This window comes from Anomaloglossus baeobatrachus, chromosome 4, assembly GCF_048569485.1.
Source record: "Anomaloglossus baeobatrachus isolate aAnoBae1 chromosome 4, aAnoBae1.hap1, whole genome shotgun sequence".
NCBI lineage: Eukaryota > Metazoa > Chordata > Amphibia > Anura > Aromobatidae > Anomaloglossus > Anomaloglossus baeobatrachus.
The window spans coordinates 570,910,228-570,934,507 of NC_134356.1; the positions used below are offsets into that span (position 1 = coordinate 570,910,228).

The window sequence follows — 24,280 nt, forward strand, 5'->3', positions numbered from 1 at the left end:
AGGCCGCTGAGTAGAACATAAAAATCACTTTATAATACTCATCTAGAAGGTGGCTGCGGTGGAGTTGGGTTATATGGGCGTCTTCCTTCTCCGGCTGTGGCATCTCCTCTTTCGGCCATCTTTCTCGTCCTTCTTCTGAATCCGGAGTGCATGACGTGTCCCACGTCATCCACACTCACCGACATTGAGGTCCTGCTCAGGCGCACTTTGATCTGTCCTGAGCAGGGCAGATCAAAGTATTGTAGTGCGCATGCGCTGGACCGGCGAGTGTGTATGACGTAGGACTCGTCATGCACCCCGGCTTCAGAAGGAGGACGATGATGGCCGAAAGAGGAGGCGCCAGCACAGGAGAACAGAGACGCCCATATGACCCAACTCCACCGCAGCAACTGTTTAGGTGAGTATTAGGCTGCTTTCACACATCCGGCTTGAGCTCTGCGGCTCAATCCGGCTGTGCAAGCTATGCAACGGATGCGGTGAAAACACCGCATCCTTTGCATAAGTTTTTCCCATGCGGCCCGTCCGGTTTTTGCCGCTTGCGGCATGCTACTGAGCATGCGCAGTGGCAAAAACCGCATGCAGCGGCCGGATGCGGTTTTTGCCGCATCGCGCCGCATCCGGCCGCCATAGGTATGCATTGAAAAATGCACCGCATCGGCCGAATGCGGCGCGCTGCGGTTTTGTTTGCCACCCGAAAAAACGTGCCAAGCAACGTTCCATCCGGCCGCCGCATCGGCTAAATCTGCCGCATGCGGCAAAAACCGGATGGAACGCAAGGCCTTGCGGCACAATGCGGCACTAATTAAAGTCTATGCAGAAAAAACGCAACCGGCAGCATAAAAAACCGGTTGCGATTTTCCTGCAAAGTGCCGTATTGTGCCGCAGAACAAAAACCGGAGGTGTGAAAGTAGCCTTATAAAGTGATTGTTACGTTCTACACAGCGGCCTTGCCTCTTATATACAGCATGTTAGAATGCTGTATATAAGAGCCCACTGGTGGTGGCCGCAGCTTATAGGCCCCAAATCTGCTGACAGGTTCCCTTTAAGGGGTACTTTGCACACTACAACATCGCAGCTGCGATGTCTGTGGGGGTCAAATCCAAAGTGACGCACATCCGGCGTCGCAGTCGATATCGGAGTGTGTAAATCATTTTTTATACGATTAACGAGCGCAAAAGCGTCGAAATCGTATCATCGGTGTAGCGTCAGTCATTTCCATAATTTCGGAAGGACCGATGTTACGATGTTGTTCCTCGTTCCTGCGGCAGCACACATCACTGTGTGTGAAGCCGCAGGAGCGAGGAACATCTCCTACCTGCGGCTCACGCCGGCTATGCGGAAGGAAAGAGGTGGGCGGGATGTTTACGTCCCGGTCATCTCCGCCCCTCCGCTTCTATTGGCCGCCTGCCGTGTGAAGTCGCTAAGATGCCGAACGACCCGCCCCCTTAGGAAGGAGGCGGGTCGCCGGCCAGAGCGACGTCGCTGGACAGGTAAGTGCATGTGAAGCTGCCGTAGCGATAATGTTCGGTACGGCAGCTATAACACAATATCGTATGTGCGACGGGGGCGGGGACTATCGCGCTCGGCATCGCAAGCATCGGCTTGCGATGTCGTAGTGTGCAAAGTGCCCCTAAGACCGTGTGAGCAGAAATTGATTTGAGCTAGTTTTGAGGTTTTCAATGTATAGAATGGCCACAGACTGCAAGCAGAGATCTTGAAAACTGTAAAGATTTGAAACGTAAAAATATTAGAAAGTTGCACGATTTGTAAGCTGATCTGGGAAAATAAAATCCACTTATTTACTTATGAAATAATGCGTCCTGTAAATGTGCTGCGCATTTTCTGAGCGCTAAATTCACGCTTGCAATGTTGTCTTTTGGCAGAAGCACACCCAGGACTACCTAAATTACATCAACTGCAGCCCAATGACTATTGTGCAGGACAATAAGGAGAAGTATTCGCCCCATGTCTGTAAATGGTGAGTGCTCCCACTGATCTGTATACACATAAGTGCAAGTATTTGATGGCAACAAGATCTAATACTTTTCCATTTATGGTGGGACCATGGTCTACACCTTTATTAGAATATCATAAAGTTGAGGTTCAGAATAGAAAACAAAGTGCCCCCTGCCCCAACATTACTTACAATTAGTAGTGGTGGCCTTGTGTCTTTCCATATGTAAGTGAAGCTCCCTGACAAGTCTGGTTTAGTAACTACAGGTATATCACATAAAATAAGCATTCTGGAGAATCATTTCTAAAAACTCTGCATTGTGTTATTCCTCAGTTATTGTCCCTGGAAATGTACGATATTTATAACAGGAGAATAGGAACTGAACCCCCTTGAGGTTCTCTTGACATAAAGAGAATCTATCATCAGGTTTATGCCACCTAATCTGAGAGCAGCATAATGTAGGGGAAGAGATCCTGATTCCAGCGATGTGTCACTTACTGGACTGTTAGTGTAGTGTTGATAACATCACTGTTTAATCAGCAGTAGATTATCATTACAGGACTACTTGGTGTGCTGCCAGGTAGTCCAGCATATTCCTGAGTTCTGTATAACTGCTAGATCTGCAGCAGAGAAAATATTGATTTTATCAAAATGACAGCAAACAGCTCAGTAAGTGACACATCGCTAGAATCAGGGTTTCTGTCTCTACATTATGTTTCTCTCAGATGGGGGAGCAAAAACCTGGTGTCAGATTCCCTGTAAGTGTTTAGTCATGTTTGCACATATGAATGGCATTGTATAATAAAATTGTCCTTTTTTTGATCTTACATGATCCTCTAATTGCCATCTACTTCATTGCTTATCTAACCACCTGGTGCCTATGATATACCTTCTTCTTTCAGGCTTCTCATGTGTCAGAAATGTCACAGAAACTCTCTTTCTTAAAGCTCAGTTGATCATTAATTTAAAGATATTCCCATCATAGGGTACTTTCACACTTGCGTTGTTTTCCTTTAGTTGCAATCTGTCATTTTGGAAAACAGCGGAATCTGTTAACGGATTCAGCTGCTTCCTATAGACTTGTATGGACGACGGATTACAAGTGATGGAAGTGCGTTGCTTCCGCTGGGCAACTCTGCGTTGCTTCCGCCGGGCGGAAGGAACTCAGCATGTAACATTTTTCGAGCAGCGCAATCCGTAGGATTTCGCTGCGCATGCTCTCTGGCTCCCTGCACACGTAACCAGGGTACACATCGGGTTACCAAGCAATGCGCTTTGTCTAGTTACCTGATATTTACCCTGGCTACGGGTGCAAGGAGCCAGCGCTAAGCGGTGTACGCTGGTAACCAAGGTAAATATCAGGTAACCAAGCAAATTGCTTTGCTTAGTTACCCAATATTTACCCTGGCTACGTGTGCAGGGAGCTCAACACTTCCCCGCTCGGCTCCGCCCCCTCCTGCAGTCCACATGTACACACACACTCACCTGTCCCCAGCTATGCAGTCCCCGCAGCACTGACGTCCTCTGCGCCGCTCATCTCCACCCACCCCGCACTCCGCCCCCCGCACCCCGCACACATTCTCGGCGGCCGAACGATCAGCTGATCACCCGGCGGCCGGCTGCTGTGAGCGATCAGCTGATCACCCGGCGACCGGCTGCTGTGAGCGATCAGCTGATCACCCGGCGACCGGCTGCTGTGTGAGCGATCAGCTGATCGTTCACAATAGTCTGCCACCGGTAAAACTGTGAAGAAGAAAAAAAGAAAAAAAAGATTCCGTTGTTTTGTACGATCCGTACGGATGCCGTTCAACACAAGTGTGAAACTAGCCATAGACATTTTTTGGTTATGTACAGGATATATCATGCATATATTTTAGATGCAGGTCCCACATCTCTGAAGCAGCAGGGTCCCCTAAGTCCCCTTCTCACCTGGTGAAGCAACATGTGCTCACTGCACCCAGGAGGAGGCTGGGTATCTCTATTTAATCCAGCAAATATAAAAGTGTCATAGTGTGTAAAAAAAAAATCAAATAAAAAAAAATCAAATCTTTATTTTTATATAGCGCTAACATATTGCGCAGCGCTTTACATACATTGGACACACTGTCCCCATTGGGGCTCACAATCTAAATTCCCTATCTGTATGTCTTTGTATGTGTAGGAAGAAAGCTGCTGGCATCACCAGGCAGGATGGTGATGACTCAGCATCAATGAGGAAAATCTGCCCAATTGTGCGTGGGTGAACTATTCTCATTTATGCCAAAAGTACTATTCCTTTGGTCAATAAGCCAAGGTGCATGAGCCATTTTTTCCATGTGAGACTGTCCAGTGCCCCATTTTGTATGCTAATTTGTGGAATGATTGTGGATTGCATTAGCCCCCTGCGGTGTACTAGTTTGCATCATTTGTAGAACAATTATACAGTTTAATTTAGCTAGGGAACAATGAGGGAACAGGCATGTTTATCTCTTCTCCCCATCCTGTGGGGCACAATGCTATAACATGGGAGCTGAGGGATATAAAAAGGAGCCTGCTCCTGTGGCTGAGGTGGCTCTACAGGACTTCAGCCTAGAGACCATGGTTTAAGCTGGTGGATCACAGAATTGCTCCAGTACTGTGGACACTGAGCCCACAAATTTGTTTGGAGAACCCAGGTTGGGACTATCCAGTCACCTGGCCACATACCTCACTGTGCTTGGTTAGCTTCCTAAGCTTTCCTTTATCTCCACTCAGTGGGTGCCCACCAAAAACGAGGTGCTGCTGAATGGGGTAGTTGGCCCTGGATTCTCCGAATTCATGGATGTTCTAATCCCAGGCACACCAGCGGAAGGGTGAGGCTCTGTCACTTCCACCATCTCTTGCCTTTGTTGGGAATGTACTATATGCTCTTGTCTGTTGGTGACCCTACAAAGTCTTAGGCTGCTTTCACACTACGTTTTTTTAACATGCGTCATGAACGTTTTTTTAATGCAAAAACGGATCCAGTGCAAATGCGTTTTCATTTCAATGCATTTGCAATGGACTTGCGTCAACATGCATTCACCTGCGTTTGCGTGTGTTATAGTGAGGATCCAGCGACTTGCAGTCTTTTAACTTTTTTCAAAAACGCTACTTGTAGCGTTTTTTGAGCTGCGTCCAAATACTGTTTTTCACTGGATCCTGACTAAACAGCACGCAAACGCATGTGAACGCTGGCATGCTGATAGACAGGATCCTGCTTGCTCTACTGAGCATGCCCAGAAACCAGCCTGGCGTGATCAGACCCTTCTCCCCCTCCCTCTCTCCCTCTCTCTCCTCTCTCTCTCCCCCGCCTGAGAGCGACGAACGCTCGTAACCAAGGTAAATATCGGGTAACCAAGCAAAGCGCTTCGCTTAGTTACCCGATGCTTACCTTGGTTACGTGTGCAGGGAGCAGGCAGTCCGTCTCCTAACAGCTGCAGACGCTCGTAACCAAGGTAAATATCGGGTATCCAAGCAAAGCAGTTTGCTTAGTTACCCGATGTTTACCTTGGTTACCAGCGTCCGCAGCTGTCAGATGCCGGCTCCCAGTCTATCACGTTCAGTTCCCCTCACTCCCGATCACATGACTTCAATGCTCGCCCATAAACTTCAAGTGACAGGATCCTGCAAAATAACACATGCGTTTGCATGCGTTTTTCTTTGTAAAAACAGGATCCACTTTTACAGCAAAAAAAACGTTCATGACGCATGTTGAAAAAAAACGTAGAGTGAAAGCAGCGTTACCGACCTTGTATTGTCTGAGTAGTGTTCTGCCCACGGGCAAGGAGCACAGCCATTCAGTGGTGGTCTTTCTAAAGACAGCCAGGCCAGCAGACGAGAGCTCCCACTGACCCTCAAGTTTCCACAAGGACCAACTTGTTTTTAAGACGGGGCAGTTCCCACAGATGGACCCTTCATCTCTCAGCCATCTATGGTATATCCTGGAGAGTTTGGAATATCCCTTTAATACTTTCCACATTAGACACTGTAACGTGCCGACTATGTTATAAATGGACTAAACAACATGCCGATGTCTTGCCCTCCTTCAGTCTAGAGTTAAGTGGTTATAACTGTGCAATTTCCCCAAATTTATTTCATAGGACTCCTCAGCATGAAGCTGCAAAGCTGAAGCAGAAACCATTGCTGTCAGATTTCCAGGACACCAGACCATATCCTCCAACAAGTCACATATCACCCGGGCAGCAGGTCAGTCTGTACAAGTCGGGTGACATTTATGGTGTTGTAGAGGTTGGGATTCCCGTATTATCAGCTCCCGCTTATGAAGGAAGGTGACAACATTTTATATGGTAATTTTACCATATCGTAATCCATTGTCTGCTATTTTAAGTCATGTCCTGCTGTTTGCTCAGTAACTGGCAATGCCGTCTAGACCGTACGAGTATTGTATGCTCCACCCATGTACGCTGGAGACTCACATTGTCAAGATCTGGGGCACGATGGAGTCTGGAGGCTGAAGCAATCAAAAAGAAGGTGTGAGGAAATATGGCCGAGAGCGTGTATAAGGAGTGCAGATGTAGCAGTTGTACCCAGGCCCTGCTGTCTAGTGGCTTCTCTCACATATAGTAGGACATCAGTATAAGGCTATGTGCGCACTAGAGATGTGAAGTTTCTCGAGAAAATCTTCTCGAGAAACTTCTGGGAGTGAAGATTTGCTGAACTCCGGAAAAAATCCGCGGCAAAACCGCATGCGGATTTGCCGCGGAATTGCCGCGAAATTGCCGCGATTTTCCCGCGGGTGGTTCCCTGCGGATTTTTGCAGGCTGTACTGCAGAAATCCGCGGGATACCTGCGGATTTAATGGACATGTTCATTTTCTCAAGAAAGTTTCTCGAGAAATTTCCGCACCGAAACTTTCTTGAGAAAAATCCGCACCAGTGCGCACAGCTTTTTTTTTTTCTCATAGAATTTCATGGGAAATGTCTGCACAAAGATTGCAGACATTTCTCAAGAAATTTCCGCGGCAAATCCGCGGGTAAATCCGCGGGTATTTTGCTCTAGTGCGCACATAGCCTTACTGGGACATGGTAGATTGTGGTTAGGGTTCGGTATCTGTTGACAAATTAAAGGGTTATTCCCAAAATCTATTTTTTTAACCTGGGATTCGGGTATAACTTACTGATACAGGGGTCAGACCTCTGTCTGTCACACTATCCACTAAAGGTTTCCATTTTGACCTTCGTGCAGTGGTGGATCTTGATGCTTGTGGGCCCCATTATAAAATCAACTATTGCAGCTCTTTTTAATAGTAATAGTCTTTTCATATTGGCCAAATGGACCTTTTGGGGCCCCTAGACTCCAGGGCGATTGCAGCCCCTGTACCTATTATAGTTACGGCCCTGATTCATAGCTGTACACACCTGAGATAATCATGAATTGTCACAAATAATGACTACAGTCTCACAATGACTATTTGGTGAGTTTTTTAAGCTGCTTATTAGCTAAATTAGATCACTTGTGATTTTTTTCTAATAACATTTTTGAGTGCGGTTTTATCACGTTTTTGACGCTGCAGTTCCTGTCTCTTTGTGTATGTCAAGTTTAAAGCACAGCTCCAGCTCCAGCTTCTTTCTTTTTTAAGGCCTGGAGTGCTGCTTTAAATGTAAGTCCCCTGTTTTATACTCGCTCTCCTGCATTTTCATCCATTTTCGGTGTCGTTCTGGTCCCGCGGCGCCATCTTGTGGCCGTAACTTCAGACTACCTGGAAGTCAGAAGTTACTTCACAAGCTCTCAATGCAAGTCTATGAGAGCAATAACGAGGCTCTCATAGAGTTGTATTGATTTGTGTCCTCTGGTGCTCGCCATGAAACCCTGGAGATGCCGGCAGATCACAGAGTGACTGAAATGGATGGGATCATTGGTAAAAACAGATGAAGACGCCGGAAGGTGAGTATGAGACAAGGGGCAGGGAGCTTGCAATATAAAGCAATACTCCAGTGAGGAAATAAAAAAAAAAGAAAAATGCTACTGGGGTGCTCTAAAATAAAGCTATTTGGCTTTCACAAAACGTTTATAATTTGATCACTATAATAGACCTAACTATTCATTATGGGAAACCACCTAATTAATTCTATAACAACATCTGAACAGAAAAAAGTGGTACTAGACCCAAAATTAATAAAACCTGCATTAAAGGTCAATTATCACAATTGTCACGTTTTGTTATTCAGCATATGGTTCAGATTTGATAAATGATGTGGATTTTCTGGCTGGAAAAGTTGCAGCACTTTTTACCCTATGTGCTCATATTGTGCTCTTGTAGTAATGTGCCCATATTGCCCCTTGTAGTAATGTGCCTATATTGTGCCCTTGTAGTTATGTGCCCATATTGTGCTCTTGTAGTAACATGCCCATATTGTGCTCTTGTAGTAACGTGCCCATATTGTTCTCTTGTAGTAACAGGCCCATAATGTTCTCTTGTAGTAATGTGCCCATATTGTTCTCTTGTAGTAATGTGCCCATATTGTGCTCTTGTAGTAATGTGCCCATATTGTGCTCTTGTAGTAATGTGCCCATATTGTCCCCTTGTAGTAACGTGCCCATATTGTGCCCTTGTAGTAATGTGCTCATATTGTCCCCTTGTAGTAATGTGCCCATATTGTGTTCTTGTAGTAATGTGCCCATATTCTGCCCTTGTAGTAAATTGCCCACATTGTCCTTTTGTAGTAATGTGTCCATATTGTGCCCTTGTAGTAATTTGCCCATTTTGTCCCCTTGTAGTAACGTGCCCATATTGTGTTCTTGTAGTAATGTACCCATATTGTCCTTTTGTAGTAATGTGCCCATATTGTGCTCTTTTAGTAATGTGCCCATATTGTCCCCATCTTGTAGTAATGTGTCCATATTGGGCTCTTGTAGTAATGTGCCCATATTGTGCCCTTGTAGTAATTTGCCCATATTGTCCCCTTGTAGTAATGTGCCCCTATTACCCCTTGTAGTAATGTGCCCCTATTGCCCCTTGTGGTAATATGTCCATATTGCCCCCTTGTAGTAATGTGCCCATATTGTGCTCTTGTAGTAATGTGGCCATATTGTCCCCATCTTGTAGTAATGTGGCCATATTGTGCTCTTGTAGTAATGTGCCCATATTGTCCCCTTGTAGTAATGTGCCCATATTGTCCCCATCTTGTAGTAATGTGCCCATGTTGTCCTTTTGTAGTAATTTGCTCATATTGTGCTCTTTTAGTAATGTGCCCATATTGTTCCCATCTTGTAGGAAGGTGCCCATATTGGGCTCTTGTAGTAATTTGCCCATATTGTGCCCTTGTAGTAATGTGCCCATATTGTGCTCTTGTAGTCATGTGCCCATATTGTGCTTTTGTAGTAATGTGCCCATATTGAGCTCCTGTCGTAATGTGTCCATATTGTGCTCTTGTAGTAATGTGTCCATATTGCCCCCTTGTAGTAATGTGCCCATATTGAGCTCCTGTAGTAATGTGCCCATATTGCTCCTTTGTACTGTGTCCATATTGCTCCCTTGTAGTAATGTGCCCATATTGCATCCTTGTAGTAATGTGCCCATATTGCGCCCTTGAAGTAATGTGCCCATATTGCACCCTTGTAGTAATGTGCCCATATTATGCTCTTGTAGTAATATCCCGTTATGACGTTGTTCACATGAAAAAAAATATATATATTTCACACCTTTCCTCCGTTCCCTCAGTGTCTTCCTTACCTGCTTCTTGCAGCCGCCTTACAGCCTGCTGGAACCTAGAGGGCTGTGATGATTGCTGTCCAGTACATACACGGGGCTGCCGCCATCAGCGCTTTCCTGCTGGGAAACTATTGACGGCACTGCTGCGCTCCTCACATCTTTACTAATGCCAGCCGCGCTGGCCAATCAGAATACACCCACGTTAGCTGCTGGCCTCTGATTGGACGGCGGCAGCTGCCATTAGTAAAGCTTTTTTTTTCATTAGTAAAGCTGTGTAGAGGTGTGCTTCTCTGTGCGGTGCCGCAAATTATACTTGCCGGAAGGAAATTGCTGACAGCGGCGGCCCGCTGTATGTACTGGGCCACAATAGTCACAGGGTCTAGGTGTCTGCGGCCGCAAGAAGCAGCCTCAGGGGCCGCGTGTTTGAGACCTCTGGTCTATACAGAGTGAGAAGCAGGTTTACATTGAGGGTATGATTCCACTTGTGTATGACTCGTGTGAGTCTCGCATGGGCATCACCTGGCACGGCCTGACACTATCCCGACAGGAGCTGATCAGCTGCACAGAAATACATGCAGCCGACCGGCTCCTGTCGGGAGAGTATGCACTGTTCCGGGTCCGGACAGTGTGAGACTTCCACAGTGACAGTCAAAGTTAACCCGAGTCCATGGCAGCCATAGACTCAGGTGAACCCTGACATCACCACAAATATGTCTGAAAACAGCCGAGTGACAGCAGTGCAGTGAATACCCCAGAAAGTAACAGGGCATGCCATGACGTCATAGCCATGTGACCAGTCTGTAAGCCAATGTCTGTACAACATTCACACCAGACTGGTCACATGGCTATAACATCATGGAAGGTCCTGTAGTCAGTGGTGGTTACCCGGGTGGCACAGCAATGATCGGACGCGTAAGCAGAAGTGGCCGGGAGACTGCAGGACACGTCGTGGGACCTGTAAGTATAATCATAATGCTTTTTAATAATGTGCTTTTTTTTTTTTTTCAGCCCCTGGAGCCAAACTAGACCAGAACTGTAACACAAACTTCCCTGAAAGCTTGTGTTCGGGATCGTGTACACGAACACCGAACTTTACAGTCCGTGTTCGCCCATTGCTATTAGGAAGTGCTTTGATACAAAACACTGCTGTACATACCAATATATGGGTCTTATAGAATTCATAGAGTCCTTGCCTACAATATGCAGCCAAAAAATACCCAAAAATGATAGAAATTTCCCATTAAACAACATGTGAACCCAAGGCATGCTCATTCAGTAAGCTGTTGTGAATGTCAGTTATCCTTTGGCTGCTGTGAGGCTCCCTCTTGTGGCCAGGAATGGTTTGATCAGAGACCAAGTGTGTTGAGCAATGGGCGTTTCCATTGCTAAGTCTCTGCTTATTTAAACCCTGGTCTGATAGCAGGCTATGCCAGATGTCAGTTGTTCTTTGTACACCAGCCTGCTTCATCCTGCTCCAGACCACATCTACCCCAGATAAGTGCTTGGCTCTTTATTTTTGTTTGGTTCTTTTTGTTCTTATCTGAGTTTGTCATTTGCTGTGGTTGTTTTCAGTTTATTTGCATGCAGGGATCTTCCATCTCAGTTGCTTAGCTGGAAAGTTCCCTGCCGCTATGTTTGGATATGTGTAAGTGGCTTCCTCAGGGGAAAGAAGGCCTTCTTTCCCCTGAGGAAGCCACTTACACAGTGACGATACGCGTGGGGTTACCACGCCAGGAACCCTTCCTCTCTTTACTTTACCCACACACTTGGTACACCGGTTAACCCTTTATGATAGTGAGTATGGGTCTGGTTATTTTTACCCTCTGAACATGGATGCTGTATCAGCCTGGTTCTATATATTCCAACCAAAATAGCCAATTGATTTAGGGCCAGTGCAGCTACACCATAGTGATGGGTACATGTACAGAGCCTAGGACTCTGACTATGGGCTTTATATCCTGATTGGGTTGACTACACCTGCCCTCACTGTTAACTATCGGTCTGGATCGAATAATTATGTGGGTACATGTATTGTATATGCTTCGTCTGGTACAAGATTATTCATATATATGAAATAATAGAGTTTCTTTGATAATAATCTTGCTGATCCTTTGATCTGATTTGTACCTTAGCCTCTTTGGCACATTGTATCTATTCATGTAAGTTTGAGGACTCTACTGTTGATTTGTATTTGAACCACGTCACAAAACTATGTGTGGCCTATGATATCTCCAGAGCTGTACATTGACTTTACAAAATTAAGTTTGTGTCCAGACGTCCATCCTAAGTATAAGACTTTTTGTACTGTATATTTATATTGATTTATTTATTGTACTGGGTCCTGGTGTGTTGGTAATATGATGACTTTGGCTTTTTAAGTGGTTTTAATTAGTGTTCCTATGTGTGCCGTACTCCCAGTGTGGAGAAATGTGGTTCTACTTCTGTAATAAAGGTTTTCTAATTTTCTAAATATTTGACGTTTTGGTGATCCCTGTGTGGTATACTCTTTTCTCCTTTGAAATTGTGCATTTCAGCTACATGATATAAGTAGTGATGTCACCATCTTACTACAGGGAACTGTACAGTGATATACAGTTGAAACCAGAAATTTCCATCCTGTCTCTATAAGGACACATCTGCATGTTTTTCTCACTATCTGACATGAAATCAGAATAAAACTTTCCCGTTTTACGTTAATTAGGAACCAAAATTATCTCTATTTGCCAAATGCAGAATAATGATAGAGAAAATTGTGTAAGGCATTATTATTACTTTCTGAAAAGTCAAAAGTTTACATACATTAAGAGTACTATTCCTTTAAACAATATGGGATAGCCCATATGATGATGTCACGTCTTTGGAAACATTTGATAGGTTTATTGTCAACATCTGAGTTAATTAAAAACACACCTGTGGATGTTTAATGCACACCTGAAACACACTCCTTCTTAGTGTAGAATCACAGGAAAGACAAAAGAAATCAGCCAAGATCCCAGGAAGACCATCTCTGCTCCCTCCGACCTCTTTCATCTTTGTAGAAGACTGACGCACATTTCAAAACAAAGATCCACCAAATTGGGCAAGTTTTTACTACTTGACTACAACCTCTATGTATAGCCTGTCCCCTATAACCTACCTCCCCACCATCAAAGAGAATACTTACTTATCTTCTCTCCAAATCACACCTAACCACTTCTGCACTTATGTCCATCCCATCTCCTCCCCAACCTCACCACTATGCTTGTCCTGGCCCTAACTCATATCTTCAACTTATCATTAAAGCTATTCCAATCTCCAAGATCCTATCCCACTATGTAGTAGGTGTATTAAAAATATTATCAAATTCCTCCAAATGGAAATGTAGTATAGTTCTCCTGATTAGCCATGTCTCTTACCTCATGTGCAGGGCATTGCAGCATAGGTATGCCCCCTTGGCCATACAGAACCCACCCCCAGGTGGCCCCCTTTGCAGTACAGATCCCACACCGTGGGTTGACTCCTTTCCTATACAGATCCTACCCCACAGGCTGCCCGCTTTGCCATATAGATCCCATCCCGCAGGCTGCCCCCTTTGCCATACAGATCTCATTCCACAGGTTGTGACCTTTGCCATACAGAACCCATCCCGCAGGCTGCCCCCTTTGCTGTACATATCTCTCATCGTAGGCTGCGCCTTTTTTCATACTCATCCCACCCCACAGGCTGCCCCTTTTTCTTGTAAATCCCACCCCATGCAGACCCTTTTTCCATACAGATTTCCCCCAAGGTTGCCCATTTTTCCATACAGATCCCACCTTGCATGCTGCCCCCTTAGTGATACAGATCTCACCCCCAAAGGCTGCTCCTTATTCATACAGATCCCATGGCACAGACTGCCCCCTTTTGTTTACAGACCCAATTACGTAGGCTGCCCATTTTTCTATACAGATCAAACCCAGCAGGCTGCCGCCTTGACCATACAGATTCCACATGCAGGCTACCCCCTTTGCAATATATATCCCACCCCACAGGCTGCCCACTTTGCCATACAGATTCCACATGCAGGCTGCCCCCTTTGCAATACAGATCCCAAGCCACAGGCTGCCCCCCTTGCCAAACAGGTCCCACCTCGCAGGCTGCCTCCTTTGCCATACAGATCCCACCCTGCAGGCTGCCCCCTTTTCCATAATCATCCCACTCAATGCTGCCCCTTTCCATACTCATCCCAGCCCAAGGGCTGCCCCCATTTACATGTAGATCCTACCCCATGCAGCCCCCTTTTCCATACAGATTTACTCCCAGGCTGCCCCTTTTTCCACACAAATCCAACCTCGAAGGCTGCTTCCTTGTTCATACAGATCCCATCCCGCAGTCTGCCCCCATTTCTATATAGATCCCATCCTGCAGGGTGCCCCCGTTGCCATACAGATCCCACCTTGCAGACTGCCCGCTTTGCCATATAGATCCCACCCCGCAGGCTGCCCCTTTTTCCATAATGATCCCACCCAATGCTGCCCCTTTTCATACTCATCCCAGCCCAAGGGCTGCCCCCATTTACATGTAGATCCTACCCCATACAGTCTTCTTTTCCATACAGATTTACCCGAAAGCTGCCCCTCTTTTCATACAAATTCCACCTTGCAGGCTGCCCCGTTATTTGTACAGATCCCATCCCACAGGCTGCCGACTTATCTATACAGATCTAACCCCATAGGCTCCCTCCTTTGCCATACAGATCCCACTCGCAGGCTGTGCCCTTTGCCATACAGATCCCTCCATACTGCCCCCTCTTCCATGCAGATCCCACCCTATGCGGCCCCCTTTTCTGTACAGATCCCTCCATACTGCCCCCTTTCCCATGTAGATCCCATCACATGCAGCCCCCTTTTCTATACAGACCCCACCCAAGCTGCCACTTTTCCCATACAGTTCCCAAACCATAGCTCCCAGTATTGTCAGCTCAAGGAGCACTTACCTGCTCCTGGCTCCAGTGACCTCTCCTCATCTGCAGAGATGCTGGCAGCGTGGATTATGTAAACTCATCATGCTGCCATGACCTTTGGAGCGTGTGCACTTCGCCACATGTTGGTTCACAGAGCTGATTGGAGCTCCACTAAACCTGGAAATGACGGAGATACAGAGGTTAATGTTTATTAGACGCTAATAGAAATAAACAAACAACAGCGCCCCCAGAACCCCAAAAACAGTATTATCCAGTTTTCACTTAGTATTTTATTAGAATAAATATGACAGAGGACAATTATCACCAAAACACAGGAGGCGACTTGTGTAATAATCTTTATTTATCAAGTTGGTTTACCAGCTCAAGGCCTTTAAATTAATTACCTGATCTGTCATTTCTGAGATTGTTTATAAACTACTTGGGCCAGCCACTGTGCGTGATGTTGGCCGACTCACACTGTAAGGTCCTGGGATCCATGACATTGCATGTAGCAGCAGTGTCAGAGCTGGTAGGCAGCAGCGGTTCAACTAACAGCAGCAGAGCAGTGGGCAGAGCTCTGTTAGGTATCCAATTAGGTCTCTGTCGGGGTCAAATAGGAGTAAGTTGGTAGACATTGGGGGCCTTTAGCAATCCATCAGCACCTGCAATCTCATCACTGGGAAGCCATTAACTGTAGAGATAGCCCTCTCCTGACTAACCACCCAGATGCGGACTTAGGCACATGAGGGGTTAAGCTGCCAGGAGCTCTACATAGATACTATATTTTCTCTAAAAATGCATATGAGGTTCTTAGCACACAATGTGATCAAATTGTGTGAGCCCATCTGCCAACGTCAAGGCACCCTCTTCAGATGGGTCCCTACACTAAATAACTAAGTCACATCTGATATTATTACTACCATTTTTACTATTACTGCACTACTACTTTTTTAAATATCCATCTGTTATTATAATTTTCTTTATTTTTTATCGTTTTTCTTACTTTTGTTTAAATTATTGTATTAAAAAATCCTAATAAATTATGCCTAATGCTTTTTGATCCAGAAGAAGGCAAAAACCCCAGGACACGTTCAGCCAATTTGTGTCACAGAGGAAAAATTCCTTCTCAACCCTAGGAAAAGGCGATCAGTCCTAGGACCCTGGATCCAAACTAATGATGTTATTTCTAGCTAAGTAATTAATATTAAGGAGCTAATTAAACTAGGACTATAGTGTTGATAGATTTTAGGTGTTAAACTACTCTTATACTGCTCTCTTATTACAGTATTATTCTAACTTTTATATTTTTTTTCTAAGTTAGTGTTTTATTTTTATAGATATAACTATTTTATTACTATTATTATTCTGCTGTCTTATTACAGTATAATTCTAACTTTTCTATAACTATTTGTACTACACTATCCCTACAATGTTGAGCCAGAAGAAGCCAAAAACCCCATGACACATTCAGCCAATTTGTGTCACAAGGGAAAAATTCCTTCTCAACCCCTAGAAAAGGCGATCAGTCCTAGAACCCTGGATCAAACTGCTGTTCTACCTATTACTGTTATTTTCTTCATATTTTTACTACTTTCTTATTATCACTCATATTATTGTTCTTATTATTATACTTACCACCACCATCTTTGATGTTTCAGTCTAGAGGCCCCAGCAGGATGGTCCATATGTTTTTTTTTCCTTCCTCTCAAGAAGCAGTTGATGTATTTATTGGTGGTTGTTGTTCTGTTGAATCCTTCTTTGTTGTCTCCTCCTTGCAGGGATGTGGATGTCCAGTTTTACCTTCTTAAGCGACTCTTTTGGCATGTATTCTTCTTCTTCTTTATCATCCAGGTAGTCTCATCATTCCCTCCAAATTTGTTTTTTATCATCTTCTTCTTCCCTCTTCCTTTTTCCTATGACATCAATTGTCCTGGATGGCTCAGGCTGTTCTTCTCGCCGTACTGCATATATTTTCTGGGCCTCGGGGCTGGTCGGCATCAGGTGCTGGGAAGACAAGAGATTAAGTTACAAGGATTAATAGGAACATCCGAATACACAACCACCTTATAATAAAAGAAACAACAATGTTGCCCTTAGTTTTCTCACTGACCTCCTTCTTGAAGAGCGGTGAAGGTAGCAGCTTCATACAATAGGCCAGTCTTCTTAGTTTTTCCTCAGGTGTAAAATAAACTAAGGGAAACAACCAGATATTAGGGTCAGATTAGAGACTAAAGCCCCCCCTAAAGAAAAAAAAGCCCCAGTGGCCACGCCCCAGTGGCCACAGTGAGAACTGCAAGATTTTTAATTGCTGTTTCAATTAAAGATTGTGATATGGATTAAAAAAAAAAAAAAAACCATGAGAAATATATATAAAAATAGATTGAGCACAAAAACCTGATTTAAATAAATGGTGATTTCTTAAGACAAAGTCAAAGGCCCAAAGTCCAACAATGAAATATTCCTGGATAACTCCTTTAAAGTGGAAATCCTGAATCTAGGAAACAGTTGGCCCTCACAGACTGATGATACTACCTGGTCCAACGCTGGCACAAGATCCAGTCCAATCCATGGCGTCTTCTGACATCTTCGCTTGTCGAAATGTATCAAAATCCTATAAAAGAGGAGCAGAGGTTGTAGGGACTTGATACATATTTCTATGACTTGGGTGACAGTTCCTGAAAACACTGAAGAACATTATCTCTATAATTAGGGGCTGTTGTGGACGGGCGAGATTGGGAGATGGAAATATATTTCCTATTACATATGTGATCAATTCCTCTAAAAGGGGCTGCCTGGTGGGACAAGTGATGGCCGATACCCCCTGGTGTGAGTGCGGGTGATGGCTGTATCGGCGCCCGGTATCTGGTGTGAGTGCTAGTTGCCGCCCGGTATCTGGTGTGAAAGCGAGTGATGGATGTATCACTGCCCGGTATCTGGTGTGAGTGCTAGTGATGGATGTATCACCGCACGGTATCTGGTGTAAGTGCGGGTGATGGATGTATCGCCGCCAGGTATCTGGTGTGAGTGCTAGTGATAGATGTATCGCCACCCGGTATCTGGTGTGAGTGCTAGTGATAGAGGTATCGCCACCCGGTATCTGGTGTGAGTGCTAGTGATGGATGTATCGCCGTCCGGTATCTGGTGTGAGTGTGGGTGATGGATGTATCGCCTCCAGGTATCTGGTGTGAGTGCGGGTGATGGATGTATCGCGCCTGGTATCTGGTGTGAGTGCTAGTGATGGATGTATCGCCGCCCGGTATCTGGTGTGAGTGTGAGTGATGGATGTATCGCCGTCCGGTATCTTATATTACGTCTTATACCTGATATCTCGCGCTGCTCGCTGGTGTTTGTCTTCACACTCTGATGAGGTGTAACAAACTGAGGATAAACAATTTTTTTTTTTTTTAATTCAAACTGAGCAGTTCTATTGGCTGCTTATAAATGCAGTTACCATGGTGACAGATGCATCTGCAGATTTAAAGGGACAGGATGCAGTCATTGCGCTATAGTACAATTTACCATAGATATCATATAACACTGTATATTACATGGAGCTGCTTAGATAATGTGTGGGCAGACGCTCCTGTATCTCTTCATATATTATGCACATTTACTTAGAAGAGCTGTAGAGATATCTAGGGTAAAATTACTTGTGTTGTCAATTGTATGTGTATAAAGAAGGCCTGGTAGTGTCTGTAATGGGCCGAAAATTATGCTTTTATGTCCAGAACAAATCCAATTATTTTTTTTCTCAGTGTTCCTATCAACTTTCTGTCGTATTTCCATCACAGAACATTGTTACATATAGATAGGAGATGCCATACCAATCGGACCATTGGGTCCAATCAGGGAGCAGAGCACTGAGGTCCCTTTTGGCTTTTCTCCTGCAGTCAGTCCCCCTGGCTATAATACTTTATGTGACAAAAGTGAGTACACCCCTCACATTTTTGCTAATATTGTGTTATAACTTTTCATGGAATAACACTGAAGATAGGACACTGGTATACAAGCTGTACACAGACTACTTTAACATTATATCAAGGTGTGTCAATTTAATGTGCACTCTAAATAAGTCAACACACAGCCAATAATGTCTAAACCACTGGCAAAAAAAGTGAGTATACCCCTATGGGAAAATGGCCAAATTGTGCCCAAAGTGTCAATATTATGTGTGGCTACCAGTTATTTTCAAGCACTAAATAAATGCCACAAGCGCTGTGAAAAGTAATTATACTTTTTTAATATTGCAAAAAAGTAAATGGAAGTAGCCGCTGGTAGAGGGCAGATTCCGTCTCCAGATCTGTCAGATAATGGAAAAAAAGACAACCAAATAAGTAGTACCGCACTAATAAAGGCTGGAGTCCAAACCACCTGAGTTAGGAGGTGTGGACCCTACAGACTAAAGGGCGCTAAAAGGAAATATAGTATATCCAGGGGCGTAATTACCGCGGTCGCAGAAGTCGCCATCGCATCCGGGCCTGGCAGGTTAGGGGCCCGCAGTCGCCCTGCAGATCAGCAGCCATCTCCTTCCTGTGAGAGAGGAGCTGCACTGTTTTGTCGCATATCACGCAGCCGCTATATGACCCAGTGGCACCGCTGCTGACACCGGCACCAGCGGCTGCAGCGGCAGCGGGCCCTCCTCTCATGTCATCGCACACAGCAATGATAAAGCATCCACTCGCCCGCACCACAAAATCATTATGCATTATACACGGAGGCCACGGGGTGCTGCATTATACATGGAGGCCTGGGGGCTGCATTATAAATGGAGGTCTATGGGGCTGCATAATAAACATGAAGGACACCTTATACATGGACTATAGGGGTGCATTATAGATAGAGGTCTATAGGGCTGCATTATACATGGAGGTCTATGGGGATGCATTATACAACATGAAGGACACCTTATACATGGACTATATTGGTGCATTATAGATGGAGCAGTATAAGGCTGCATAATACAATATGGAGGACACCTTATACATGGAATATAGGGGTGCATTATACATGGAGGAGTATGGGGCTGCATAATACAATATGAAGGTTTATGGGGCTGCATTATAATACATATAGGACTATGCGGGCTACATTATAATATATGGAGGACTATGGAGGCTACCTTATACATGGACTACGGGGTGCATTATAAAATATGGAGGACTATGTGGTGAAGTATAATATATGGAGTACTATGGGGTGAATTATAATACATGGAGGACTATGGAAGTGCATTCCAATATATGAAGGGTTATGTGGGACCTGCTATACTAGATGGAAGGCTATGTGGGGGTTATTATAGTATTTGGAGAACTATATACTAGGGGGGACAAAGATACAAGCATGGGATGGGAACGTTTTGTGCTGAGGGAAAAAGGCTCTTTCTCTCAGCACCCAGCTTTCCCATGCTCTGCTATACATCTCTCAGGACCCAGCTTTCCCATGCTCTGATATGGGAAAGCTGGGTGCTGAGGGAAAGATGTATAGCAGCACATGATGAAGCAGGGTGCCGAGCACAAGATGGATATCAGAACATAGGAAAGCTGGGTGCTGATAGAGGAATTTCAGATCATGGGAAACCTGGGTGCTGAGGGTAAGAGCTAAGTGTCAGCATCATTATCCCGTACCCCAAATGTCAGTGTACATAGGGGGGGCCCAGGTCCGAACTTTGCAACGAGGCCCATCAAACTCTAGTTATGCCACTGACCCTAGATGATCATACCCTAACATTCATTCACTGCTTGTTCTGTGCACATAGCAGAAATTATTGCGTATATGGTTTATATACAATGTTAATGGATAATATCAGAAGCAGACTAAGGTTATGCTCACGCAGAGTTTCTAGGATCGGATCTGTACTAAAATCCGCTTCATACTATTTAAAAAAACACCTGGAAAACTTTTCCTTTTCAATTTTATAGGTAATCACCTTTGGCTGTCCATATGAGGAATTTTGTAGATTTTTTTTTCCTCTAAAAACTTTTTGAAAAACACCTGGTGGGAAATGAAATTCATGTCAGTTCTTGGAAGCAAAGAAAAAGACTGATGGCACATCCTGTTTTACTAATGTGAACAGGTGCAAACTGAATATGAAACATGGTAACATAAAGGAGTCTTTTGCACACTGCAGTGCTAAAGATATGTGTAACAATGAATATGGGAATCCATTACGGTTATGAAAAAAGATGGAAAAATTGAGATACTTAGCACACAAAAACGGCCAGATTTTATGTGAGCCCAACAGCCAGCGGCAAGGCGACCTCATTTTTGTTGGGTCCCTATCAAGCCAATTTTGTGTGCGAAATGACTCCTTTTTCTTACTTCTTGCAATTGGATCCTGATGAAATCTGCTCCAAACTGTCAAGTTAAAAGGCTTTAAAAAATGCTTTAAGAAAAAAACCTTTCAGAACTTTTCAGGAAAACAAAAATTTTTCAAAACTCCTCAAAGAAGAAGTGTTTCCTGAAGCAGCTGCTACTTCAGAAACTTAAAGGCCAATTCATTAAGACTGGCGTTGTACAAGACAGACTTACTGAAGGGATGTGCATTAATAGTCGCTCACTGTGCACCTTCAAACAAAGATATGGTCCAGCCAGGAATTGGAGTATATTTCTGGCATAACTTTTTTTAAATTGGATGGTCGGACGTAGCCGCATCCCATGCCGCCAATGGCTATACTGGTGTGAAAATACCAAAAGCCGGAAGTTGCAGAAAAATTGCGTGACCTTTTTAAGGTGAATTACAGCAGAATTCCGGCAGAAATACCTTAGTGAATCGGGTTCTTTTGAGTTTTTGCCTTAAATAAAACTCATTGTGAACCTATTCTAAGACAATTCTGCCTGTATTTTTCATTTTTAGGAACAGACAAGCAGAGTTAATATCAAAATCATATATTTTTCATTATTAATGTAATTAGAGTCAGATGAGCCCTTTTGATTATTATGGGGTCTGTCTGGTTTCTGTTATGTGTCCGTTTTTAAATACAAAAAGAGAAGCATCAAGAACTTTTTCTTCCATTAAAAATAACAATAGACACACGATAGAATCCAGACATACCCCTATAATAATCACTGTGGCTCTTCTGGGTGCATATTTCTAATCCGTGCCTAACTGTCCCTGTATCTAGTAGTAGCATAGATAAAGAGACCTTTAGAAAAAGTATTTCTAAAAATTCTTTATAATATGCTAATGAGCGCAGGGACTAGTCGTGAGGGCATAAGTTCCCTTGGCTAGTCGGCCCCCTTAGCATGCTAACACACCTCAAAGAAAAAGCGGGCGGATGACCCGCAAAACAGCTGTTAGGCTTCACTTGGGGGTCTCTAGTGCCTAGTTACCTCACCCTGTCTACTTGGTAAGACATCCCCTATGTGTCTGCATTATGTTCTTTGCATTTGTACCTTAGCAGCACTATAGCACCTTGTAATGTGTCTCTCAGGACTATTCTGTGTTTGGGTGAAGTGTGTTTATAATAACACCCCCCCCCCTTCCCTGGGATTTGGATTGGACAACTTTAATGTGCCTGTTACATTTCTAACTGCAGTTGCATATTTTTGTACACGGCAGCACATATGTGTATGTCTACTACAAATTGCCATATTTATAATTTCTTATGACTTTACTGTGATTGAGGAACTGGCATTGTGACCATTTTCCTGTCCTTTTTTGTACCTATATGTGTCCTATTTTTCTAAATATTTAATAAAGATCATAATTATTTGCACCTTTTAAATCTTCTATTTTTTCTTGGATTTTTGGAGAGTGCTTGTCTCCTGTTTTTTTTTTTTATATTTTTCTTGGTACCATCATGAATTCCTGTGGGACACTAATTTAAACCATGGTATTTCTTGTTTACGTATTCAATAGCATGTTATTATGTCCCTGTGGGCGTGCTTACATGCTAAGGGGGCTGACTAGCCAAGGGAAGTAACGCCCTTGTGACTAGTCCCTGGCCTCATTAGCATATGATAAAAGCTCTTTAGAAATACTTTTTCTAAAGATCTCTTTATCTATGCTACTAGATGCAGGGACAGTTAGGCAGGGATTAGCAATATGTACCCAGAACTGCTCGTGGTTCTGCCTGCATATTGCACCTGACAGGTTCCCTTTAACATTAATTCTGGTAGTCTTGTTCCTAAAATTGCAACTGGACAGACGGAATAGTAAACACAATTGTGAACATAGTCTTAAGCTACAACAACTCACTAAGGACAGGTGCAAACGACCGGAGATTTTCTCATCCAAGAAAATAGGGTAGATTATGCAAATGACGGTCCAATCAGAGTTTGCTCGGAGCGTCAGCTTAGTGTGATCCGATTCTCTCGGATAAGGAGAAGATAGAAACAAAAATGTCTCCATCTTCTCCTTTGTGTCAGTCTGTGCGAAAATTGGACTGTACGAAGATCTCATCCGAATGAAGTCCAATAGCTTTTTCGCACTCGTTGACTTGCACGGCCGAATGTGATCGGATAATCAGATCTAACCTTGACATGCTGTGATTTTTTTTCCCTCAGTCAGACTTTGTCCAAGGAAGAAATCAGACATTTTCACAGCCCCATAGACTAACATTGGTCCAGATTGCACTCGGACCGAAAATACAGAGGTGTGAACCTGGCCTTACATGGACTGGTGACCACATACGCATCATTGAGTATTAGGCTACATTCAAACATCTGTGTAAACCAAACAGTTTTCTTCTCATGTGTCAGCTGTTTTGCATCCTTGTTCCATCAATTTTTTTTCGCCATACATTTTGAAAAATTGAAGCAGGTAGATTCTATCTAAGTTTTTATTTATCCATTAATCTTCACAATGGAGCAGCGAAAAGGGATGTTTTCCGTTTTTATCTGTGTTTAATGATTTACCATACACCAGAATAAGAGAGTCTGATCCGCAAAAGATGAGTCTCGGACCTGACTTTTAAAACTGATATGTGTATGTATCAATGTGCTGTCCATTTAGAAAATGCCTGTGAGAATTTAACCTTGGGCCTCTTTCACACATCAGTGAAAAACGTGTGTGTTTTTCACTGACGTGTGAAAAGTACGTATGTCCATCTGTGTACCATGATTTTGGCACACGTGTGATCTCCGTGTGCTATCCATGATAATAGATGCAGATCAGGCACTTATACTCACCGGTCCACGCCACTGCTGTCCGTCGTGCTGGAGTCTCCCGCTATGATGTGTCCGTCCGCCGCTGTCTCCCCTCTGCACCTACTTCCGGGTCGGCTGTGTAGTACATATGTATGAGTATAATTAGCCGACTGGAAGCAGAGACCGCAGTGGCTGAAGACAGTGCCGCTGGAGACAGGTGAGTTGAAAAAGCTTTTTATTTTAAACGAGTTGTCCGACATAAACTCACAAAAAGATTTTAAGCTAATCTGTGCTGTATTGTCATATAAATCACCCCCCTACATTGTTATTTTTTGTTTTCTGACTTTTGTTCCTCTTGAATCATCCCTTTATTCTGTACAGCTCTTTGTTTACCTTTAGCACAAGCAAACTTGACTTTTTCCTGTGCTTGTTTGCCAAACCTCACAATCAGAGCTGGCACTGCCCGGCCTCAGTGTCCAGGCCTGCCCCCTGTCCGTCCTCTGCACACTCATTGTCTGTCAGTATTCTGACCAGCACCTGACCTTTTATCACTACAGCATTAGAAATAACAGAGCAGAGATCCGGCTTCTCTCATCTGTGACAGAGCAATCACCTCACATCCGCAATCTATATATATAATTGCCTT

At 44.1% G+C, this 24,280-nt stretch overlaps 1 protein-coding gene across 2 annotated transcripts in view; it reads left to right on the forward strand.

Moving 5' to 3' along the window:
• The window catches only part of IQCH (IQ motif containing H), a 192,608-nt gene that overhangs the window by 30,194 nt on the left and 138,134 nt on the right, over positions 1-24,280 (forward strand). For both annotated transcript variants that reach the window (XM_075346063.1, XM_075346064.1), the window contains exons 3-4: positions 1,884-1,978; positions 6,055-6,160. In XM_075346063.1, coding sequence (XP_075202178.1) covers positions 1,884-1,978; positions 6,055-6,160 — 201 coding nt within the window. The remainder of the gene's footprint in view (positions 1-1,883; positions 1,979-6,054; positions 6,161-24,280) is intronic.